Source organism: Medicago sativa, chromosome 5 (assembly GCF_051527215.1).
Source record: "Medicago sativa cultivar Bolivia chromosome 5, Bolivia_mono, whole genome shotgun sequence".
Lineage (NCBI taxonomy): Eukaryota > Viridiplantae > Streptophyta > Magnoliopsida > Fabales > Fabaceae > Medicago > Medicago sativa.
Genome location: NC_140753.1, coordinates 16,299,958 through 16,321,227, shown reverse-complemented (window position 1 = coordinate 16,321,227; position 21,270 = coordinate 16,299,958). Strand labels below are relative to the sequence as shown.

Genomic DNA, 21,270 nt, shown 5'->3' with positions numbered 1-21,270 from the left:
CATATCATTTATTAAGGACAATTTTGTAAAACAACGCATAATATCTCTTTCCCATGCAATATTAATTACATTTCTTAATATGTGTGAAATGTCCAAAACGTCATACAATTTGGGACGGAGGGAGTAAATATGTATTATCTACACTCGACAAAAATAAAATGAATTTATGCGATATATCTAAAGTTACAACTTACAAGGTGCGTTTGATCTATAAAAAGATAAATACCGAACAAAACATCCGGAGTGTGTGTTTTGTTTGACCAAATCTCATTTTATATGACCACAAACAAAATATCTATACTATTTATTACACATTTTCAACATTTCTCCGATCAGCGGATTCCGGTGACCGGCGTCAACACCCTCAAATTCCGGCAACCCCTAAACCCTAACCAATCCTTCCTCCATGGACTGTCCCTCCCAATCCAACCAACAAGATCGCCTTCCCCCTAGAAGGAACGGTGGCATCATCGCTTTCGTAATACTCCGATGGGTTATTGCAATTGTATTACCCTTCGTTTTCTTATTCTCCATTCCTTTTCTTCTGGGTTTGCTTCTTCTTGTCATTACCGATTTCTCTGTCCCAAACCCCGTTTCTCTTCAATCACACTGCAAAATCGTCTCCACCGGTTAGTTTTCTATTTTTTTCTTCTTCTGAATTTTGCGAAATTTGAATTTTTTAGTGCAATTGTGTTTTTCTTGTGTTTAAACTTTAAATTAGATATATGTTTGGATTTTGCTTATATTAATTTACCTTAGATTTAGTTAAGTAAGTAATTTTAATTGTTTATGAATGAATTAAATTAACCCTTGTGTAATGAACCATGAATGTGGTTGATTAGTTTATCAGCTGTTGAAATTACTTACTTTAGCTTCTAAGGTTAATTGGGGATTGTTTGGATTGATTCATTTGAACTTATCAACCGGCGTAAGCACTTGTGATACCATTTGGATGAGCTTATGATAACAGCTTATGCCGTGTTCGTATGGCGTTTTCAGCTTATTTCCGTTCGCTCTCGCAGATAGTTTATGAAAATAGCTTATAGATTATACAAAAACAGTTTGTCTTAGTGTATTTGTGTTATAGAAATAGCTAATTCTTGGGTGCTTGTGCTATAAGCTGCAAAAATAAGTTGTTCATTCAAAACAGGGTCGTGCTCGCTTTAGAGCAGTATGCTAAGATTTTGGATAAAATGTTCAACAATATTATGGAATATTTTTTCATTATTTGGAGAAGCTGTTTTGAATTACTTTTTGTTCAAAACAAAAAAGTGTGGATTTGGATCACTGGTAATAAACTTTAGTATCAATGAAGTAAGTAATCTCGATAGTTGATGAATGAATCAACCCTTGTGTAATAAATCATGAATGTGGTTGATCAATTTATCGGCAGTTGAGATTACTTACATTATCTTCTAATTTGAATCTCAATTTAGAGGAGTTTGTTAAGTTTTTGGAAGAAAATAAAAAATCATATTTTTCATTATTTAGAGAAGCTATTTTGAGTGTTTTTTTTGGAAAGAACAGAGCAGTGTTTTTTACTTCTTTAATCTTCAAAGATAGAAATGTGTTTTTGTATTGTTCGTCAATTAATTTGTCAGAAAAGGAAGTAAATTATCCATGATATTCATATCTTTTATGAGCTAATGATTGGCGTGGTTTATATTTTTCCACTCTCATATCCGTTTGATTAGTAATACTCATACTCATTTAGTTTGAAGTTAAGAAGTTTTGAGATGAATGGGGGGCATTAATGTTTGTTTTAATTCATTCTAAATTGCACAATATCATTTTTCTTACAGGTGTTGATATTAGATCATCTAAGATTTGTGAACTCAGATTGTTAAATTATAAAGCAAAGGATGTTTTTCGTCATTTTGAAAGTAGCAAATTTCGTTGCCGTTATGATTACTACTGGGCTTCAGTATTCAAGGTTATTATAACTTCTTGCCAATTTAGGTATTGTTAATTCTTATGTAAAAGAAAATATATTACTTGCTAGAAGAAAAACAAGGCATGAGTAAGAAGGAAAATAACATTTCTCCTTAACAATGACTATGAAAAGGAAAATAATACTAACAAACAAGTTCATTATAAAGGAGAATTACTCAGAATCCGTAGTCAGATGGCCTAGTAAGTACAGAGAAACACCCTGGAAAGTACAAGCATTTCCTTCCATCTGAATACACGAAATAACTACAAAAATTACTCACTATCTTATTTCCCTGCATATTCTCGGAAATTAATCAATGAGAACTTCTTCAAAGTCAAAAGACACATCAAACATTCGTCAATAATTCTGAATAGCTTATTCCAAATAAAAATGGTTGCAGAATAATTTGAGAGAAGTAAGCTGCTATTTCTTGCTTTGCATACTTGTCCTATTTGTTTCAGAATCATACAGAGTTTTCTCATTTTGTCCAAATAACATTTATCAACCTATACAGAAAGCATGCTCCCATATATGACAACCAATTAATTATGCAAGTTTGTGTTAGCTAATATATGGTCTATATAACTATAAACCTAGGTAATTCTTTTGGGTTGTTGTAAATAGTTTATGTTAACATTGTTTCAGGTGGAATACAAAGATCACTTTTCAGGTCAGAGACAAGTTGCGTTTGCTGAGGCTCCAAGTGAAGCCCTTCCTCTTTATTGCAGACCTAATTTTGGTGCTGCATGGTTGACACAGTACAAATTTAAGGTGGGGCCTTCAACTTGTGGTCTTTGATATTATGATTATTATCAGATATGACTTTATACCAACTTGATATTACTTTAGCATATCTTAGATTATTCGTAAGATTAGTTTATTGTCTTAGAGTATATTAGATTATCTCTTAAGCTTAGGTTTCATATTTCTTTGTTATTATCATGATTTGTTTCCCTATTTGATTAGAATCTGAAGTCTTCCATATTAGTATAATTAAGGGTTAATGCATAGTCTTTTCTATATCAAATTATATCAAACCCTACTCATAATTCAAGGTATTTATTCATTCTCTCTCCTCTTTATCTAAAACCAATTTGAGCATGGTAGAGTGGTCCCATCCTCCATAATCTTTTCTATCACTATTCCGTTGCCAAGTTTTATATTGATCTGGACTCTACTATAATAATTGTTTTCAAAATCCTTTTCGAACCATCGCCATTGCGCTTTGATCATCAAGTTTTTGTTCTTCTCGGTGCATGAAGTCCACACGCCACTTTCTTCATGCCACTGGCCAAGCTTTGTACTTGTCCCTTTACGGTTTTATTGGTTGATACCACATTCAGCTTGTGGATCTCTCATTTGCCTTTGGTTTCACTACCATTTATTGCTTGCAGGACACTTCAACGTGATCTACCCAGATCTATCCTTTTTTCTTCTATTCAATTTACTGTTTAATGTGTTTATTTGAAAACACTGATTTTGTCTTAGTTGTAGTTTGGCACGGTTTTGTCTCATGTACGGTTTGTCAGTAATTTTGCCTCACTTAAGATTCGACATTTGTTTTGTTGTTGTTGTTGCTGTTTTGCACATGTTTTGTCTCAGTTGTGATTCCACAATTGTTTTGTCATTGTTGTTGTTTTGCACATGTTTGGTCTTTTTTTATATTAAATTATCAATCATATCAAAACCATATTCACAATTCAAAGTCTTTATTCTTCTCTTTCCTCCTTTTTTGAAAGCCTATAACTTCAGTAATGTTATCATACTGAACCTCATTCATTATGTTATCATACTGAATTCTTCTCTTTGAACAATTCTTACCATTTACTAGTGGTTAGAGGTCTTTGGTATTGTTATTTCATTTTTATTTTCTTTCTCATTTATTATACTAGGTTAATGAGACTTATGATTGCTGGTACACATCTGGCATTTCCAAAGTACATTTATATCAAGACAATCTCTTTGGTTGCCGTGCTGATGAGCAGTCTACTATTCAGAAGATTGTACAATATTATACCCAGTGAGTACCTTACACTATCTTTCCAATCTGCTTAATATTTGACTGCATAATTTCTATGATATCATAGTTTAGATTACTTAACTATGTAGTGCTAGAATTCATAATTTAATGCTTGTAAGTAGAACATTGTTAAGACTTAATATTCTGCTAGTGTGTCCAACTTTAAGTTCGTTTATTTTCAATTTAGACACTTAAATCTCAAGCAAAGGGTTTGGCTCCCTAAAGTAAGAGATGCACTTTAGAGAGTAGAGTGTGGGCATATAACTATTGATTTAAAATTTTATTAATGAAATTTCAACAACTTCGTAATTTGTGATACATACGCATGTACTTAGTCATGATGTCATCCACTGATATCTCATTCAATGTTGTAATCCCACACCTACACCTAGGAGTCAAATCTCCAAATAAAAAAGATCTACACCCTCTCTAGTTCTTTATGGCCATTCAAATGTGTGAGGCTCGTTTATAGGGGTGGGCATGGTTCGGTTAACCATATTATCCGAACCGAACTGAACCGAAGTGTTGAAATGGTTCGGAATAACCAAACCAAACCGTTTAAGGTTTGGAACTAACCGAACTGAACCAAAGTTATGGTTCGGTTAACCGTTTGCTTGCCTATTAACCGAACCGAACCAAAACCAAAATTTTGAACCAAAATGTATTTTTTATCCTATATTTTCAGTACACAAATTACATTAACATGGTGAAACAACTTCTCTTCACTTCATGTTACTTCAAATATTGATCTCTAAGCATGGTTTAGGGTATTTAAACGTGACTGCATTTTTTTTGGTTATGACAGATCAATGAAACAGTGAATTTTAGTTTAAAAACATTGTTCATAAACTACATGTAATAATAACCAAACATGCATGCTGAAAATTAATACAATGCGCAAATGGATATCTTTTGGCAGGAACAGTACTTTAAATTCTCTTTTTTACTACTATTTTGAAGCATCAATATTATATGGATCAGAAGTAGAAATTTTAAAGTGCCAATATTGTATTTTGAAGCATCAATATTATATGGATCAAGTGAAAAATAAGAGGTGTTGCGTGATTGTGTTATATGGTTATGGTTCGGTTTGGTTTGGATAACTGTGGTTATTAATGGTTCGGTTCGGTTAATTAACTGTTATCAAAATAATGGTTCAGTTCAAAAATTAGTGAAATGGTTCAGTTAATTTTGATATGGTTCGGTTCGGTTAACCGTTCGGTTCGGTTAACCGTTCGGTTCGGTTATTGGTTAATTTTGCCCACCCCTACTCGTTTACTTGAAGATGGAGAAAAAGGCTTGGGCTTAGCCTTGAGTTGGTGGGTGGAGATCTAGGTCAAAACCATCAGTTTAAATTGTGACAACTACTCTTCGACATACTGAAAAAATATGACAAAAAAAAAAATTGGTTCAGTTAATCTTAGTCCCCGTAAAAAATGTTCAGTTGACATCTTTTTTTCAAAAGGTTCCGCGAACAAAGAAATGGAAATGTTATTTCTAGATTTAAAATGGCTAAAAGATCAGTTCTCTTGGTAAGCCTATTATTTTTGAGAAAAATGTGAAAATCCCAATTATTTTTGGTAAACCTGTTATTTCTAGTTGGAATGTTACTGAACTGGACTCCCAATCTCACATCTTTTCATTTATTCGTCGAGATTACATGCTATATAAAGCTGGATAGCATGCTATTTCTTTTCTGTCTCTCGTAGCCAGTGAATTTTGAGCTATATCCCATTCTTTAAACAAACTTTGTTGAAAACAAGGTTTAATTGAATTGTTAATTTGATGCGCATCAACATAATAAAGGGTTCTCTCCCACCCCTCTGTCGTCCTGAAGATGCTGCTGTTATACAATTATGAATTACTTTCATGACAGTTGAGTATTGACATCTAAGGTCTCCAAAATTATAAATTGTTCATAGTGGTTTTTGTGTTACAATATTTATGTATTGTTGACTAGCTTTCATATAGATCTAGGTATTTTTTATTTTTATTTTGGGAAAAATTCCAATATTTTTGTCTTCCTATTAACTTATACACGTACATCGTATCAGGGCCATGGAGACGATAAATTATTGGTTTTCAGATAAGGGAAGGAGGGCCAATTTTTGGAGGTGGGAAATAATACTTGGTGCCATATCTGGATTCTCAACATCTTTGATCACCATAACTTTTATTATGTTCCTCAAACAACTTCTATCTTCATTACATCGACCGTTTGCAGCATGGATACTTTTTTGGCGTGTCAATACCGTTCTCATCAAGCGCACATGTTTTCTTATGGCATACTCATCTTTTGTGGCTTGGTTAGTTATTGTATATGGGAAAAGGCTTGGCCTCGCCGAGATTTTCAGATTCCCAATATTATAGCACTTATTTTGGTGAAGTGCTATGACCCTTTGGTTGAATACCGTGTATTATAATTGGAGTAGATGGCACTATTGTCCCATCTGCACCAATAAGGAAGTCATGTATAGTTCGAGTGAAAATGAAAAATGTACTAATAGTTACTGAGTTCCTGTTATTACTTAAGAAAAAAAAATGCAAGCTTTTGGTTAAAATATTATGTTCATTAATACTGGTTTACATGGCTGTCTTACATCAAATATGTCTCTTAAGCTCCCGTTACAAACTATGACGAGTCACAAACACACTTTAATTAACAGTGTTGTAAAAGCCATTGTGGCCGTGTTTGGATTGATGGAATGATTTTAGTAGAAACGTGTACTCTATCAGAGTCTAATTAAGCTCATTTTTATTTCTGTGGTTGACCACCTCCCATCATACGGCGTGGCTTTGTGATGGTTGCACGATGCCACAACAGAAATGTTTATTAAGTTATAGTTATCTTTGACTTGCTCATAATAAACTTAGATGTGACAAATTATCACTAAACTTTGTCGTAAGAGGATTTATTATTATTATTATTTTGTGTGAAGGTTATTGTTAACATTATAAAGGAATAGTCATCTTTTCACACACATATGCTCAAAGGATAGTATCCTTTCATAGGGGTGAAATTCCTTTTTTATTAAACAATTCAGTTTTTAGGATGTTTTTGTAATTGATGTTGAGGATTATTAAGTATATGAAAACAAAAAATAGTAAAAGTTCAATTGAATGAATAGATAAGATACCTGTTGTAATGATGAAAAAAATGTTTGGTTATTTTTATTAAACAAAAAATATTCTGAAAATAATAAATTTATTATTATAGAAATAAAAATGCTGTGAACATAAAAAATTGAAGATATTTGTTTGTTACATATGATTGAGATTGGTAAGTACACTTGACCATGTTTAAATTTACTGGATTCATTTATATGGCTCCAATCCATCGTTCATGCATGATGCATGCTCCTCAAATTTTGAATAACACTTAGATTTTACCAGATATATAATGTCATTACTAATATCTCAGATTCCATGCATTTATATTTTGCTAATAGAATCCATAGGTTCACTATTAATCACTATTTTCACTTCTACCTAAGATGTTTCATCCACAAGTAAACTGTGGTGAGATTTTCAGCTTGTCTGAGTACTACATTGTTTCTGAGGAGGGTAAGGATATAATAGAGGAACAGAACATCAAATCTTTCCAGTTTCTGATAGAAGTCTTTCAATCTCTTCGAGGAGGCGCTCCTTTTCATCTGCCAAGTCTTCATTCTGCTTCTGAAGGTCCTCTATCTGCTTTGTTTGTTCAGAATCCTTCCTGAAAAATTGTATTGTATGTTTATTTTGCATTGAAATATTTAACAGCTAATAGAGCATTACTATTTATCTTAGTAGGAACTTATATTGATTACCTATTCATGAAAGACAAATTAAGCTTTAGTGATCGAACTTCCTTCTCAAGGTTTTCGCATCTCTTCAAGATAGCTTGCATATCTGAGGGAATTGTTGGTGTCAAATTTCTTTCCTTTGCTTCAGCCATTCTGCATGACATGGTTATTCAATTAGAAACATGCATCCGATGCAATATTAGAGAAGAACAGACTCTCGTAATCTGTTTATAGGGATAATTTACGTACTTTCTTGAGCGCTCAACCCTCCGCTTTTTTGTGTTATCCATCTTGCCATCTGCAAAGTCATTTGGTTAGAGCGGAACAAAGATAATTACATCAAATTCTGTGCAGAGAAGGTAAAATTTGAAAGTATGTTACTAAATCTTAGTTCCAATACTTTTAATCTAGCATGTACCCCTTTATTAATGAATATTGCTTCAAGAATAGCATATAGCAAGTTATTTGTCATGATAAAAAAATTTCTATTCTGCTAGAAGTAAACAGATAAAGTTACTAGCAAAATTGTCATTAGTAAGATTAATTAAGATGATTGATTTACATGCATTTATCTAAAAACTAAAATAAATACATTTGAAAAAATTGCAGTTACCAGTGTGGTAAAAGTTACAAGTATCTTAACATAGGATTTGTTGTCTTTTCTGTGGATTCATTTTGGCTAATGAATAATGATTTATTGATGTTTTTGTCATTCACAATTATTTCTCCGGAAAATAGAACCCGAATTTTCTAAAATTATGGTCAAAAGCTTCGGAATAGATCAAACAGTAAAGAGAACCAAAACCTCAATGTTTGCTTCAGAGCACAATGACTCCATATAATCTTGAAAATAAATGGTTACCTGAAACAGCTGATGTTACTGATCCATATCTTTCTAGACTTTTCCTCTGCATAATTTAAGCCAGATTAACCCCCATAAAGTTATTAGTCAAAATTTCAAGGTCAAAAATAGTTCTAGACAATACATGTTATTATAAGAGTAGGTAATTATACCTTTCTGTCATCTTTCAGATTATCCATTATCTGTTCTCTGACACCTGCATTTTCACAAAAGGCACACTTACAGTCTAGTAAAAAATATAGACATTGTTTGAAAGTTAAATAATCAAGAAACGTTTCTGTTCCTACATATTTATGGTGGAGACTCTAATTTTGTATCATTTCTTTGGTGATTGGTGTTTCACATAAAACACTACCATATTGAACAGATTCAATTTCTTAACTTAACTAATAGTCCATCCATATTACCTTTTTCAAACTTTAAGAACTAAGAAAGAAAAAGAAAAAAAAATTACAGAATGAATATGATGCAAGATTCCATAGTCATATACTAATAGTTATTATACCTCTGACTTTATTTTGAGTGCTTTCTCCCACTTGTTTCCATGAGCTATCACCAAGAGTTTGATTTGAATTGCTGGGACCTTCACATGCATCTAAGCCAGATGAGATTACTGGTGCAGCAGCAGAAGATTCACTTTGAGAAGGTTCACCGGAAGCTGTTCCGCCTTGTATTTGGTTCGTTTGATTTGCAAAACCGTCTAAGACAAAGTTTGTGGTTCCTTCAAGGGTTTGCATGACTCCGGGATCGTTAACTTGATCAGTAAAATCTCCTTGAACGTTTACTAGCTTTTGTTGATTCCAGTTTTCTTCTTCATTAAAGGCTGATTGGAAAAGAGGTTCTCGAATGCAAAATATTTCATTCAAGCCATCTTCTGCAGCTTCTTTCTCGACTTGGCATTCGAGTTTCTTGCGCTGTAATGTACCTTTTAGCATACTTACACAAGATGAAACTTTATCTACATCAACCAATTGATGTGTGTTGAAGGTAGACGAAGATGAGTTGGATGGAGACATAAATGTGCCCTTTTGGCTTGGTAACTCACACATGGAAAGGTAATCAAAACCATTAAAATTTGCAAGTTCTTCCTTTATAGTGTTAGTATCATGCTCAGGAACCATGAACATAGAATCCAATCCTTGTGGTGCTTGAGAATTTTGCATTTCTGTATATCTTCGCCTGCACAGAAGCCTAACAGATTAAGCCATGTTTGGATAAACAACTTAACTAAACGCTTACCATATAAGTGGTTATGTATAAACTATTTCTATAACAAATGATAAAATAAAGATAATGTTTTTCTAGAAGCTACAATTTGTTTTCATAAGCTATTCTGGAGAACTTATGGACATTTCATACGCTGTTTCCACAAGTTTTCTCAAACAATATCACAAGTCTTTATGTCAGTAGATAAGCTTAAATAAACAAATCCAAACAGACCTCAAGTGGTTTGGAATTTCTCTTGAGCAGTTGAAATTACTCAGGATCTAAAGTATGTATTTTACATGAATGTAACAAGAGAAGAAACTAAGTAATTAACAGATGAGCTAATATAGTAAATTAACATCTAAGTGCTTTTCCAGATGAACATGGTTTTGAAGAGAATATAGAAGGTGTGATAGTCATACCGCAATTCAGAAGACCGGCTTCTTGTCATTCGTTGATCGGTAATAAACCAGGCCTGCATTGATAATGAAACATCTAATGACTATGAAGATTTATTGAACTAAGGCTTCAGAAAAGAGTTTGATATTAACATACCTTGGCCAGAAACAAGTTACTAGATTGCAATTCTCTATCAACTGGATCTCTGATGAAAATTGACACCAAACTAAGTTACAATATTGAACAACTTTTCAAATAAAATAATTTACTGTATTTGTGAAAGACTACGTCATTTACCTGATTGGAAAATTGAATTCACTTGAAACATCATTTGCCAAAAAGTTATTTTGTAAGCATGATTTATCATTGTTTCTTCCTTCTGAAGCCACACCAATGTGTTGCTGATTAGACATATTAACTAGTTCAGTCGATATTCTGCAGTTACATATTACAATAAGGTCAAAATATGAAAATGAACAAGAATCAGGACTTATGCATCATAAAAAACATAAAATCGTCACGAGAAAAAATCGCAACATCTTGATTAATACTTATAATAGAAAGCCTAGGTTACTTTTGGAATTCACCCAATTAATTCTTTAGAATGTGCATATTTCACTAAACTACTAACATTTGTTGTAAAAAAAGAGTGCGAATTCACCTCTTCGACAAACGACTGTTAAGTCCCATGCTTGATGAATTGTATCCCTGGTTTAAGAAACAAAGATACATCAAATTCAAAGGAATTGTAATCATAAACGTAGAAAAGGTAAACAGAAGTTAAATCCAATTACAAGTTCCATAGTCGAAGAATTTATATTTAGTAAACAGAAGACAAAAAATCATCTTACAAATAATGTGATCATATCATGAATGAAAAAGACTGAGATAGATGGTCCTAGATTTTCATTTTTTATCATAGTCAACTGGTATATATGTGCTCAAATACACATAATCCAGAGATATAAAGTTGAAGAACTATGTAGTCATATATCATGTATCAACTTGCCTCTTGATCATTTGTTAGCCAGCGTTTGAAAAGCTCTTCACTATCGGTGCGAAAGCTTTGAGAAACAGTCTTGAATCCTAACATCTCCATGGTAGGTACAGGCATACCAATAGGACTCTCCATCACTGTCTTCAAGAATAACTCTTCACTTGAATTCTTGTATAAACCAGAAAATCCTCTCCCTTCCATTTCAACACTTCAAAGATACTTGATTAAAAAGAAACACTTGAATGATGCTTGAACTTATTTTCAACACAGGTTTTTTGCTAAGATTTTTCAGGTTTCATAAATGAATTTTCATCTGAATTCTTTACCATCCATCACAATACCCTCCTCAAAAACCAAGGGAGAGAATTTTGAATACTCAATGAAAATTCAACCTAAGCTAGCAACTATTATTTCTTCTCAAAAACCAAGGAAATGAAAGAAAGACTCAACTATTAAGACTTTATGAACTGTTTTATTCCAAAAGCATGTAGTAACTAATTAACATGAAACAGTTAAAGGAACAGCTTCCTACAACAATTTACACGTGAAACTTGAAAGAAATCTTGCATATAGATAAATAAACTTTGTCTTAGAACTTGGCATTTACTAATAGTAAATATTTTTCTGATTTTTGTTTTTGTCAATAGAATTAATAAATACTAAATATTAGAGCAGTGGCTGTGACATCTAAGAGTGAAAAAAATACTCAAAAGATTCCATGTACCATTCATTTGTCTCTTGTGTACAATGAAAGAGAAAAGATTGTGATGTTAAAAAGTAATCTTCAAAGGTTAGAAAACCGTGTGTGGAAATTTAATGGACAGGTTTAAAAATGAGAAAAAATTTGTAGCTTTTGAATCAAGCAAAGAGGGTCATTTTGATTAATTTAATGACAATTTGGTCACCTTTTGATATTATTAAATAAATAAAATGCCGTAGGTGATGTAATTGGATGATGGTGTTATGAAAGAGATGTTGAGGAACATTGATTGGTTGTTTTTTGTTTTAAAATAGGAAGCTGTTAAGGTGGTGCTTTCATTGTTTGCTAAGCATGTTTCAGCAATGTTTGTTCACCTCACGTCCATGAATTCTTTATAGGACTGTGAAAATTTATTCTGTTATGTAAAATATTAAAGTCTATTTATGTCATATAAATTATTAGTTACGTATAAGTGATATTCATTCTTTTATCGAGTGAAATTCATGCGTGTCCCATAATTTTATACAAAATATTTACATTTGAAATTTTATATGATAATTTTTGTGAGAGTAGCAAGGAGAAGATAGAATTAATGTGAAGAGGTTTGTGTAAGTCACTATCATGACATAGAAAATGAAATAAAGATAACTCATACAAGTGCTAAGCTGTGTGCAGATACGCCTTGTATAACAAATAGTACCAAAAAAAAATACATTTTAATGAGGTGGTTATATACTTATATTACAACAATATAAACTAAATCTACTAATACTATTTTACAAACTAACTAAGGATCTATTTTTTTTTAGGGGAAGTACCTAATCTTATATCTCCAATATTTGTCACCATATTGATCATTGATATTAATTATATGGTGTTTTATCATGGTCATAGATGACAAAACTGTATTAGAATCAACTTTTAAGGTGACATAAGAGTTGACTTTCTTAACATAATCACACGGATATGTTGAAATTACGAAGAAGTAGAGGTGTTGGGAAAGGATGGGGCAAATACTCCTAAAAGTCTAAAACCAAAAAAGAATTGAAAATGAAAGCTACCAAAGAAGCCCTAAAAGATTAGGGGTAGATAAATTTTAGATTTAAAGATTTTATGATTACTGAAATTAGTTCTTTTAAAGATTTTGTTTAAATGATGTTTTGATCCATAAAAGAAGTATCCTTAATTCAGGAGTCATGTCATTAGACTTATTTACAAACAAATTTATGTATCTTCTTTTCTCTTTTTTTTTTGTTTTTTTTTTTTTAAAAAAGTTGATCTTTAATTATGAATAATAAATTGATCTTTTCAAACATATTTTTTTATGATCTTTTCAAAACTTTATTTTTATGTCTTAACCATTTGTTTCTCACAAAAAAAGGGGCCAAGTAAAGTGAGATTGTTGGTTGTAATGACTCATATTCGAATTATCCAAATCCATTTGTTCTTAATTGAATCTCATTTTGTTAATCTCACTCCATTCACATGCTATGATAAAGTTAAATGTCTTAATTCATGAAAATAATCAAAACTAGTGCAAAAAAATCGAAAGCATACATTCATGAGGTGCCGTCTTTATAGTAAGAAAGCTTGATTTTGTAACTTTAAGAGACATAATTCAAATCACATTAAGAACGGTTGTAAAATGATCTTTAATGTCATTTTAATTAATAATAATTTTAGCTCTCAAAAAAAAATTAATAATAATTTTAATAGAAAAATATACAACAATAGAGATAAGAGCGAATTTTTGTATTTTCTTCTTCAATGTGTACAATTCATAATGTTAAGTGAGTCATTTATATGATACAAGTCTTATAACTTATAAGTATATTAACAACCTCCTCTAAAAAAAGTATAGTAAGAATTGAGAACATATGAATTGAGAACAATATTTGAGTGAAAGTCTTTATTTTATGAAATTTACAAGTGAATCTTAGAAATATGGCCATTGAGTAAATAATCATAACATGCTAGTTTCTCATGGACTGCATGAGCCAGACTAGACCCCTATTCCCGATTCAACCGATTCAAAAAGCTGATCTGATCTAATTATAATCACATTGGTTTAACCTATTCAACTATTTTTTTTCTTAACAATTCAACTTATTAAACTAGTTAGTGTGATTACAGTGTACATAATAAAATGATCCTCTAAATGAGTCTATGGTGGCTATAGAATAGTATGACGTTCTTTTAAAGATACATGTACCTACACTTACTTGAACAAATACTAATCTATTATATATGTAAATTGTGATGTATCATTTGTGGAATTAAACATATTAAAACAAGTAGATATAACACCTTTGCAACTCTATTTTTGGTTACTTTAAGGACAAAAAGATAAGGACATGATTAGGCACGTCTCCTGATCATGCAACTAGTTTTGCTAGGCAAAATTATACAGTATATATATATTCCTTGCATCCACCAATATGATATGATATGACACGGTTCGTAAATAACTATATCTCGTAACTATACAAGTATGATATCTAATTTAATTAGTACGTATAAGAGGAGCGTCTGATGAGGAATGTAAGCTTTTTAAATGGATCTTCATATTTCGAAAGAAATTTTTTCTAAATTTCGCGTGGAAGATACAATATTGAACAACATAATACTTGGCTTCTATCCTTCAAAAAAAAAAAAATACTTGGCTTCTAGTTGATTGATATTAATGCAATAAGCTAGCATTTAAATAAGAAAAGAAAAATATTTCTTAGGGCTTGGCTTCTAGTTGAACCAACAGCTAAAGCAAATCTTGTATGTCACATCGTTACGATAGTTTACTAGTAGGTTCCATGTTTTAACTGCTGCTCCTTGAGGTAAAGGTGAATTTTACTTTTTATTTTTGAAGGATAAAGGTGAATTATTTAATTATTTAAAAAATGATTAAAATAATCTCCAAATAATTATGTATCTTTATATGATGGTTTTTCGAGTAAATTAAAATTAATCTATATATTTTGAATTTTAAGATTGATTTAATTTTCATTTCCCTGTAAGTATAAGAATATTTTTATAAAGGGTTAAATATGTTTTTGATCCCTATAAATATGTCAACTTTTCGTTTTAGTTCCTCTAAAATTTTCCTTCAACTTTTAGTCCCTATAAAATTTTCAATCTTCACTTTTGGTCCCTCTTTTAAAGTAAACTCATATGTAGAATTCATATTATTTAATAAAAATTTTCAGAAAAATTCAAAATATTATAAGAATCACTCAAAAAAAAATTCAGAATTTTTTAACAAAACATGAATTTGATATGAATTTTCATATTTTTTACGGTTAAAAATTCATATTTAATTTGTGTTTTGTTAAAAAATTCTAATTTTTTTTAGGAAATTTTTTTAGAATACTTTACACAATTCTGCACAATTTCATTAAAAAATACAAAAATTAAATTAAAAATAGGGACCGAAAGTAGCGATTGAAAATTTTATAGGGACTAAAAGTCGAAGGAAAATTTTAGAGGGACTAAAACGAAAAGTTGACATATTTATAGGGACTAAAAACATATTTAACCCTTTTATAAATAAAGAATTAGGCAATTTTTTAAATAAAAAGCTCATATATCAAAAGCTAGTCTAAATAAACTGGACCTTTATTTATTTAAGCTAATGGTCATCTATGATTGTAGATAATATTGACAATAGTGGTAGCATCAATAATAATGTGTTCACACTTCACATGTGCATCATTGCAGGCATAATTAGTACAAGAAATAGACTTTGATTGCTAATGTTATTTAATAAAATGTATTAGTTTGGACTTTTGAGTTTTGAATATTTAGAGTCAAAACATGAAATGGCGTTATCATTCAAAGGGTATATTCGGTTAATCCGGCAATAAGTTTCCCAAATTTTCAACAAAAAAGACAAGGCTACTCTTTTTAGCTCTTCTCACACTATGACATACACTGAGAGTTGAGTTTCAAAATTAATATTTGATTAATCACTAATTAGTAATTAGAGGCTCATCAAAAATATATTGGTCCAAGGAACAAGAGATTTGGGCTCCTTAAACATGTGGTCTGAGTTTCGATTTCTGACTCATGTATATAAAAAAATTTGGTTGACATAGAAGAACACACCTTGTTTATTCCACAAATTCTCCAACGAAGATTAATTACTATTAAACGACGGTGTACTAATATCATAAAGGCTCCTTCTTTGATGAGTCGGCAGCATTTCATTTTTTGGTGACAAGTCAAAGATTGACCTACAGAACAGTGCCTATCATTATTGACATTTTATGTTTAATAATATAGGGGTGAGGACATAAATTATTGTGTGTAATATTTATATCCCTCGTCTCTTTTATATTCAGTATTTTCAACAATTTTAAATGAAGTTTAAGTTCTGGTTAGGTTAAATTCTCATGTTTCAATAGAATCTTTAAGCTTATTCAAACTTACCTGTTCAAGAAGTAAAAACTATTTTTAAAAAGGAATCATTTGTATTATTTTTCAAGATCTATTTTGTGGACAAAGTTCAAGATCTTAGAAAATATGTTTTGAATTTCCATTAGAAATTCAAGCGTAAGACCTATAAGTTGTGCTTATACAATGAATATTTTAAAACTTGCAAGAGACCTTTATTTATGCCTTTGTGTAAAGTCTTAAACTCTCATTGATACGTTTCTGCTGGACCCTAGCGATGGCTTTGATTTCGAATTTTTACCCAATGAGTAGATCCCAACAGAGACTTCATGAGAGGTTGTTCATCGTGCCATCTGCTAGTGCATTCGCAGTGAAATGAAGATATTGCGCTCAGAGCGTTTTCCGATGGCACAACTTAATTCGAGATGTTTAACTCCTCAATAGGTGCTATGACATCATGTCAAACTTCACAGCTTTTGCGACTTTTCACTCCACCAATCCAAACGTATCCTAAGACAATTGTAATACCCCTAATACAGATACACCGGGCTCTAGGAAAAGTTGGGGTTCTAAATGTCGTACGACTAAAAAAACTCTGTAGTAGTTAAGACATAAGAAAGGAACAATCAATATAACAATAATCAACAAATTTCTCCGTTACTGGATCACATTTGAAAGACAAATAAAACTGCCGCGGCATCCTACACGCAATAAGCCTGAAATTTTCAGAGTTTGTTACAACATCACCTTTTTTTGCCTAAAATGCGGTATACCACAAGCCCCGCAAGAGGATGAATTTTAAGTATTCAATGATATACCGTACCACTATCTGTCATTAAAGGCTAGTATATCTCATCATCTGGGATATGTGGGGTTAGGAAATCCGCATCATCGGTGTTTAGTGTTGCTTCTTCCACCTTTTCTGGCACTGGCAGGAGAGGAATAATCATTTCTCTATCGATTACCCCGTCAATAATTCCATATTCCACCGCTTCAATTGGAGACAGATATCTATCCCTATCAATATCTTTCAGAACTTGTTCAAGTGAGCGGCCGGTGAAGGAAGATATGATTCTGGACACATTGTTCTTGTTGTGCATGACTTCTCTAGCTTGAATTTCTACGTCTATAGCTTGTCCACTAGCACCTCCAGGTGGTTGAGCAATCATGATTCGCGTATTGGGCATAGCTAGCCGCTTACCTTTGGTGCCACCACCTAGGATAATTGAGGCTGTTGATGCTGCAATGCCCATTGCAATTGTGGATACATCCGCCCTAACAAGCTGCACTGCATCGTAGATAGCCATTGTAGCACTAAACAAAAAATAGCATGCAAAATAAGTCAGCTGTGAAAAAGGATGTAAGGCTTCAGATAGAACAAACACTTGCAACGAAAAACAAAAACATGCAGAAAAGATCACTAATTAATAACAAGTTAACAAAAGGAAGCCATCAGACACATGACTCCAAGCAAACCTAAACAGTCATCTATTTAGTTTTCCTAGCTGCCTAACAGCATAGAGGATCATTATGCCAATCCAAACTTAAACAACACGAATGAGAAGACAGGAGGAAAATGGCTGTACGGTGCTAATGAATATACCACCACGGGAGGGGGGGAAATGCAACTTTCATTCAAACCACCAAAGCAATAATTACTAGCATGGTGACTAGATGGATTTCAAACAAAACAAAGATAGAATAGTTTTAGCAAGTTAAGGTAAAAAACATAGAAATGGCATTGTGCATGAACACAGCATAGGACACAGCATATTATGATGGTAATATCAAATGTAATAACAAATAGAACAAATGACACAACATAGACAATGACAGAGATGTATGTGTGCACAATGCACACACATGGGAAATGTAATCTTATGTAACAAATGAGAAGAACAAGTCTAGATTATTAGATTTGTTCAAAAAGCCAAGAAAAAAACATCGAGTCATTAAACATTTTAACATGGCAGCAAGTCTCTACTTCCCAATTGAATCTTGACTCCTTTATACATTTATCTATAAAATTGGCTCTCAATACTCACAAACCACTCTATACATGTTTAAACCACCTAAAAAGATATTCTACCATCTCTATAATGGAAGCTACCTAATTTTTCTCTGTAACGATTGTATTTATAATCCTATCTTTAATCAAACGCAGTATTTCGTAGGCCATGTTTAGACCATCCATAACACTATTATTGGATGAATTTCATTTGGACTTCCAACTGACTCTTTTTGTATGGGACCCCTGTAAAATTCAACCCAACAGTAGATGGTGTTATGGAAAGAGTATGTTGGTAGCATCTACCAGACTAAATGCATAATTTTTTTGTTCTTATGAGAGCTTTATAAGTCTCCATAACATAAGTGTTGTAAGAGCCAAGTGTCTAATACATGTCATATACAAGCAAGGCTCTTTCTTTAAGAATGTGTGCTTCATAGGTGCAAATGTATGGCTGCCTAAGGTTTGGTAATATATTAGCACAAATGGATTTGTACTTGCATTGGTTGTTTCTAGTGAAAAATATAATAAAGCAATGACAAGATGAGAGATAAATGCCAGCCCCCGTGTATTTTCCTACTTCAATTTTACTTTTAAAGAATTTTTTTAGAGGAACTCAAACTTAGCAAGTATATGATTCAGATATTTTTCCAACAACGAACACAAATACTGATGCATTCAGAACCCTCAAGAGTATAAGAGAAATCATTATTTATGCAGAGAGAAGGTAAAAAAATTAAGAGAAAATAGACCCGCTCTCAAGTAACTTAGTCAATGTGCTATTCTTTTAAAGATGGATCACAATACAATCTTTTGGTGTTTCCATTCATGTTGTGTGTGTCTTTCATAAGAAGAGGAAAACAATGCTCGTAGATATAAGTTCCCGATAAGGGGACAAAATATCCTCCTGTAAAATACTTCAAAAAGGACAAAATTGAAAACTAAACAAAATATTCAGCAGAAAAGATTCTCATTTCCTGAATTGGTCAACATGCGAAAACCATCACATTGAATAAAATATAATAGTATAAAATGCTGGAGGGAAAACAAGAGAATTTTTAATTTCCATCACTAACAATCTAATGAATTGTTAACATGCATCAAAATCTATGTTGCACCAACACTTTGAAGGCGTGTCCCGGTGTTCGACATGTGTCGTGTCCAGCACCGACACTAGTGATTACGTTGAATTGTGTCATTTTGTAAAAAAAAATTATTGATGTTGACGTGTTTGTGTCCGGTGTCTGTGCTTCATAGATCAAAATATTCTATCAGAATCAATATGAAACAGGCACAAAAAAGAGGGAAAATGAGACATGCACCATCAATGTAAACTGATTCTACACTGATGTTCAATGAGAATCAAACATTCCGTAGATATTTTTAAATTGCGGTTACAAAGTGGGCTAACGTAGAAACATTATTAGCTCTCATTGGATGTCTTATATGGATATACCGACAATGCATCTCCATTAAACTCCTAAAAAATACCCCATATTAAACACACAATCCTTTCCTATCCAATCACAACTCGTTATTCATGAAACTAACCTTTTTACGTTACATGTCCGTTTACTCAGAGTTTCAAGTAGTAGTATAATATCATACTATCACCAATTAAGTATTTTCTTACCAAAATGTAATCAAAAGAAGCATAAATTAAACACTAAAATCAAACCAAGCCACCCCCAAAATCGGTCACAGTTATCCTTCTCATATTCTTATGTTCCCCCACAAAACTAACATAAAAAGGCCACAAAGGTCCTTTTTTGTCTATTTCATTACCAACCCTTTAAGTTTAACCTTATCTTCACAATCCAGCTTATGAGATACAATTCCAACAACTCTCATAAACCCTTTAAGCTTATCTTACCAATCCACCTGACTACATACAGTTCCAACAATTCTCATAAACCCTTATCCAATTCCAAAGCAAATATTATAAACATTCAAAAGAAACAGAAACAATGAAACAAAACAAAAAACACCCTTTTTTTTTTACAATTTCATTTTCAACCCTCTAATCTTATCTTTCCAATCTATCTTATCACATACAATTCCAACAATTCTGATAAACCCTTATCCAATTCCAAGGCACATATTTTACACATTTAAAAAAACTACACAAACAATGAAACAAAAAATTCATATAACCTGAGAGAACCACCAGGTGAGTTGATAAAAAGCTTGATATCTTTAGTAGGATCTTGAGCATCCAAAAGCAACAACTGACTCATAATAGCATCAGCAACAAAATCATCAATTTCACTACCCAAGAACACAATCCTCTCCCTCAACAACAACCCCATGGTATCAGATTCAGCACCTCTCATAGCCCGTTCCGGCGTCTGCGGCGAAGACATTTGAAAAGTGATAGTGGGTTTTTGAAGTTGGGGGTTAAAGTTAGAATCTTTGGAGGGTTTTGTTGATGGGGTTGTGAGGACGCAGTTGATTGGAGTTGTGCGAAATTGGGATTTAGGGTTGAAAGAGGAAATGGGTGGTTTTGAAAAGAGGGTGGGAATGCGTTGTGAGAGAGATGGAAGGGAAGTTGAAGGATGAGAAAGAGAGGTTGTGAGGAAATCCATTGCGGGAGATTGTGAGAGAAATGGGAGAGAGTAAATTGTGATATACTAGTATGCTAGTAAACCCCTCGCTAAATTTATTTATCATATAAATTATACTAACTTTTTTTTTTTTTTACAAAAGTAAACAATATTGATTCATTTAAATTAGTAGACTACATCGATACAATACAAATTCAAATTCGCTAAAAAGAAAAAGGATGAGCCTGTGAACAAACTCACAACATCCATGTTAATAGCATAAAACGACAAAGTATCGATGCCTACAAATATAACTAATATGACTATATTCAAGTCTCCAGAATACTCATGTCTCCGGATCTGCAACGTTGACGACGGCAAAGTCATTGATCGGATCTGCACTTGCTTAAAGCTTTCAACCTGAATCAAAT

The 21,270-nt window shown here is 32.2% G+C and overlaps 3 protein-coding genes across 3 annotated transcripts; 1 reads left to right on the top strand and 2 right to left on the bottom strand.

Annotated features, from left to right (window-relative positions):
• Window positions 1-230: 230 nt before the first annotated feature.
• On the top strand, window positions 231-6,514 carry LOC146920538 (exopolysaccharide production negative regulator). The gene is made up of 5 exons (XM_085713951.1): window positions 231-629; window positions 1,803-1,933; window positions 2,579-2,704; window positions 3,826-3,953; window positions 6,008-6,514. The coding sequence occupies exons 1-5, from the start codon at window positions 407-409 to the stop codon at window positions 6,321-6,323; spliced, it is 924 nt and encodes a 307-aa protein (XP_085570077.1). The 5' UTR covers window positions 231-406; the 3' UTR covers window positions 6,324-6,514.
• Window positions 6,515-7,141: 627 nt separating this feature from the next.
• Window positions 7,142-11,649, bottom strand: LOC146920537 (protein CYCLOPS). Its single transcript, XM_085713950.1, has 11 exons — window positions 11,215-11,649; window positions 10,867-10,913; window positions 10,503-10,640; window positions 10,362-10,410; window positions 10,229-10,281; window positions 9,106-9,779; window positions 8,753-8,796; window positions 8,601-8,646; window positions 7,988-8,036; window positions 7,763-7,891; window positions 7,142-7,668 (listed from the first exon to the last, which is right to left on the bottom strand). The coding sequence occupies exons 1-11, from the start codon at window positions 11,401-11,403 to the stop codon at window positions 7,545-7,547; spliced, it is 1,542 nt and encodes a 513-aa protein (XP_085570076.1). The 5' UTR covers window positions 11,404-11,649; the 3' UTR covers window positions 7,142-7,544.
• A 5,243-nt stretch (window positions 11,650-16,892) lies between these two features.
• Window positions 16,893-20,894, bottom strand: CLPP4 (CLP protease P4). The gene is made up of 2 exons (XM_085713948.1): window positions 20,451-20,894; window positions 16,893-17,602 (listed from the first exon to the last, which is right to left on the bottom strand). Exons 1-2 carry the CDS (start codon window positions 20,879-20,881, stop codon window positions 17,131-17,133), a joined length of 903 nt encoding a protein of 300 aa, XP_085570074.1. The 5' UTR covers window positions 20,882-20,894; the 3' UTR covers window positions 16,893-17,130.
• Window positions 20,895-21,270: the final 376 nt, after the last annotated feature.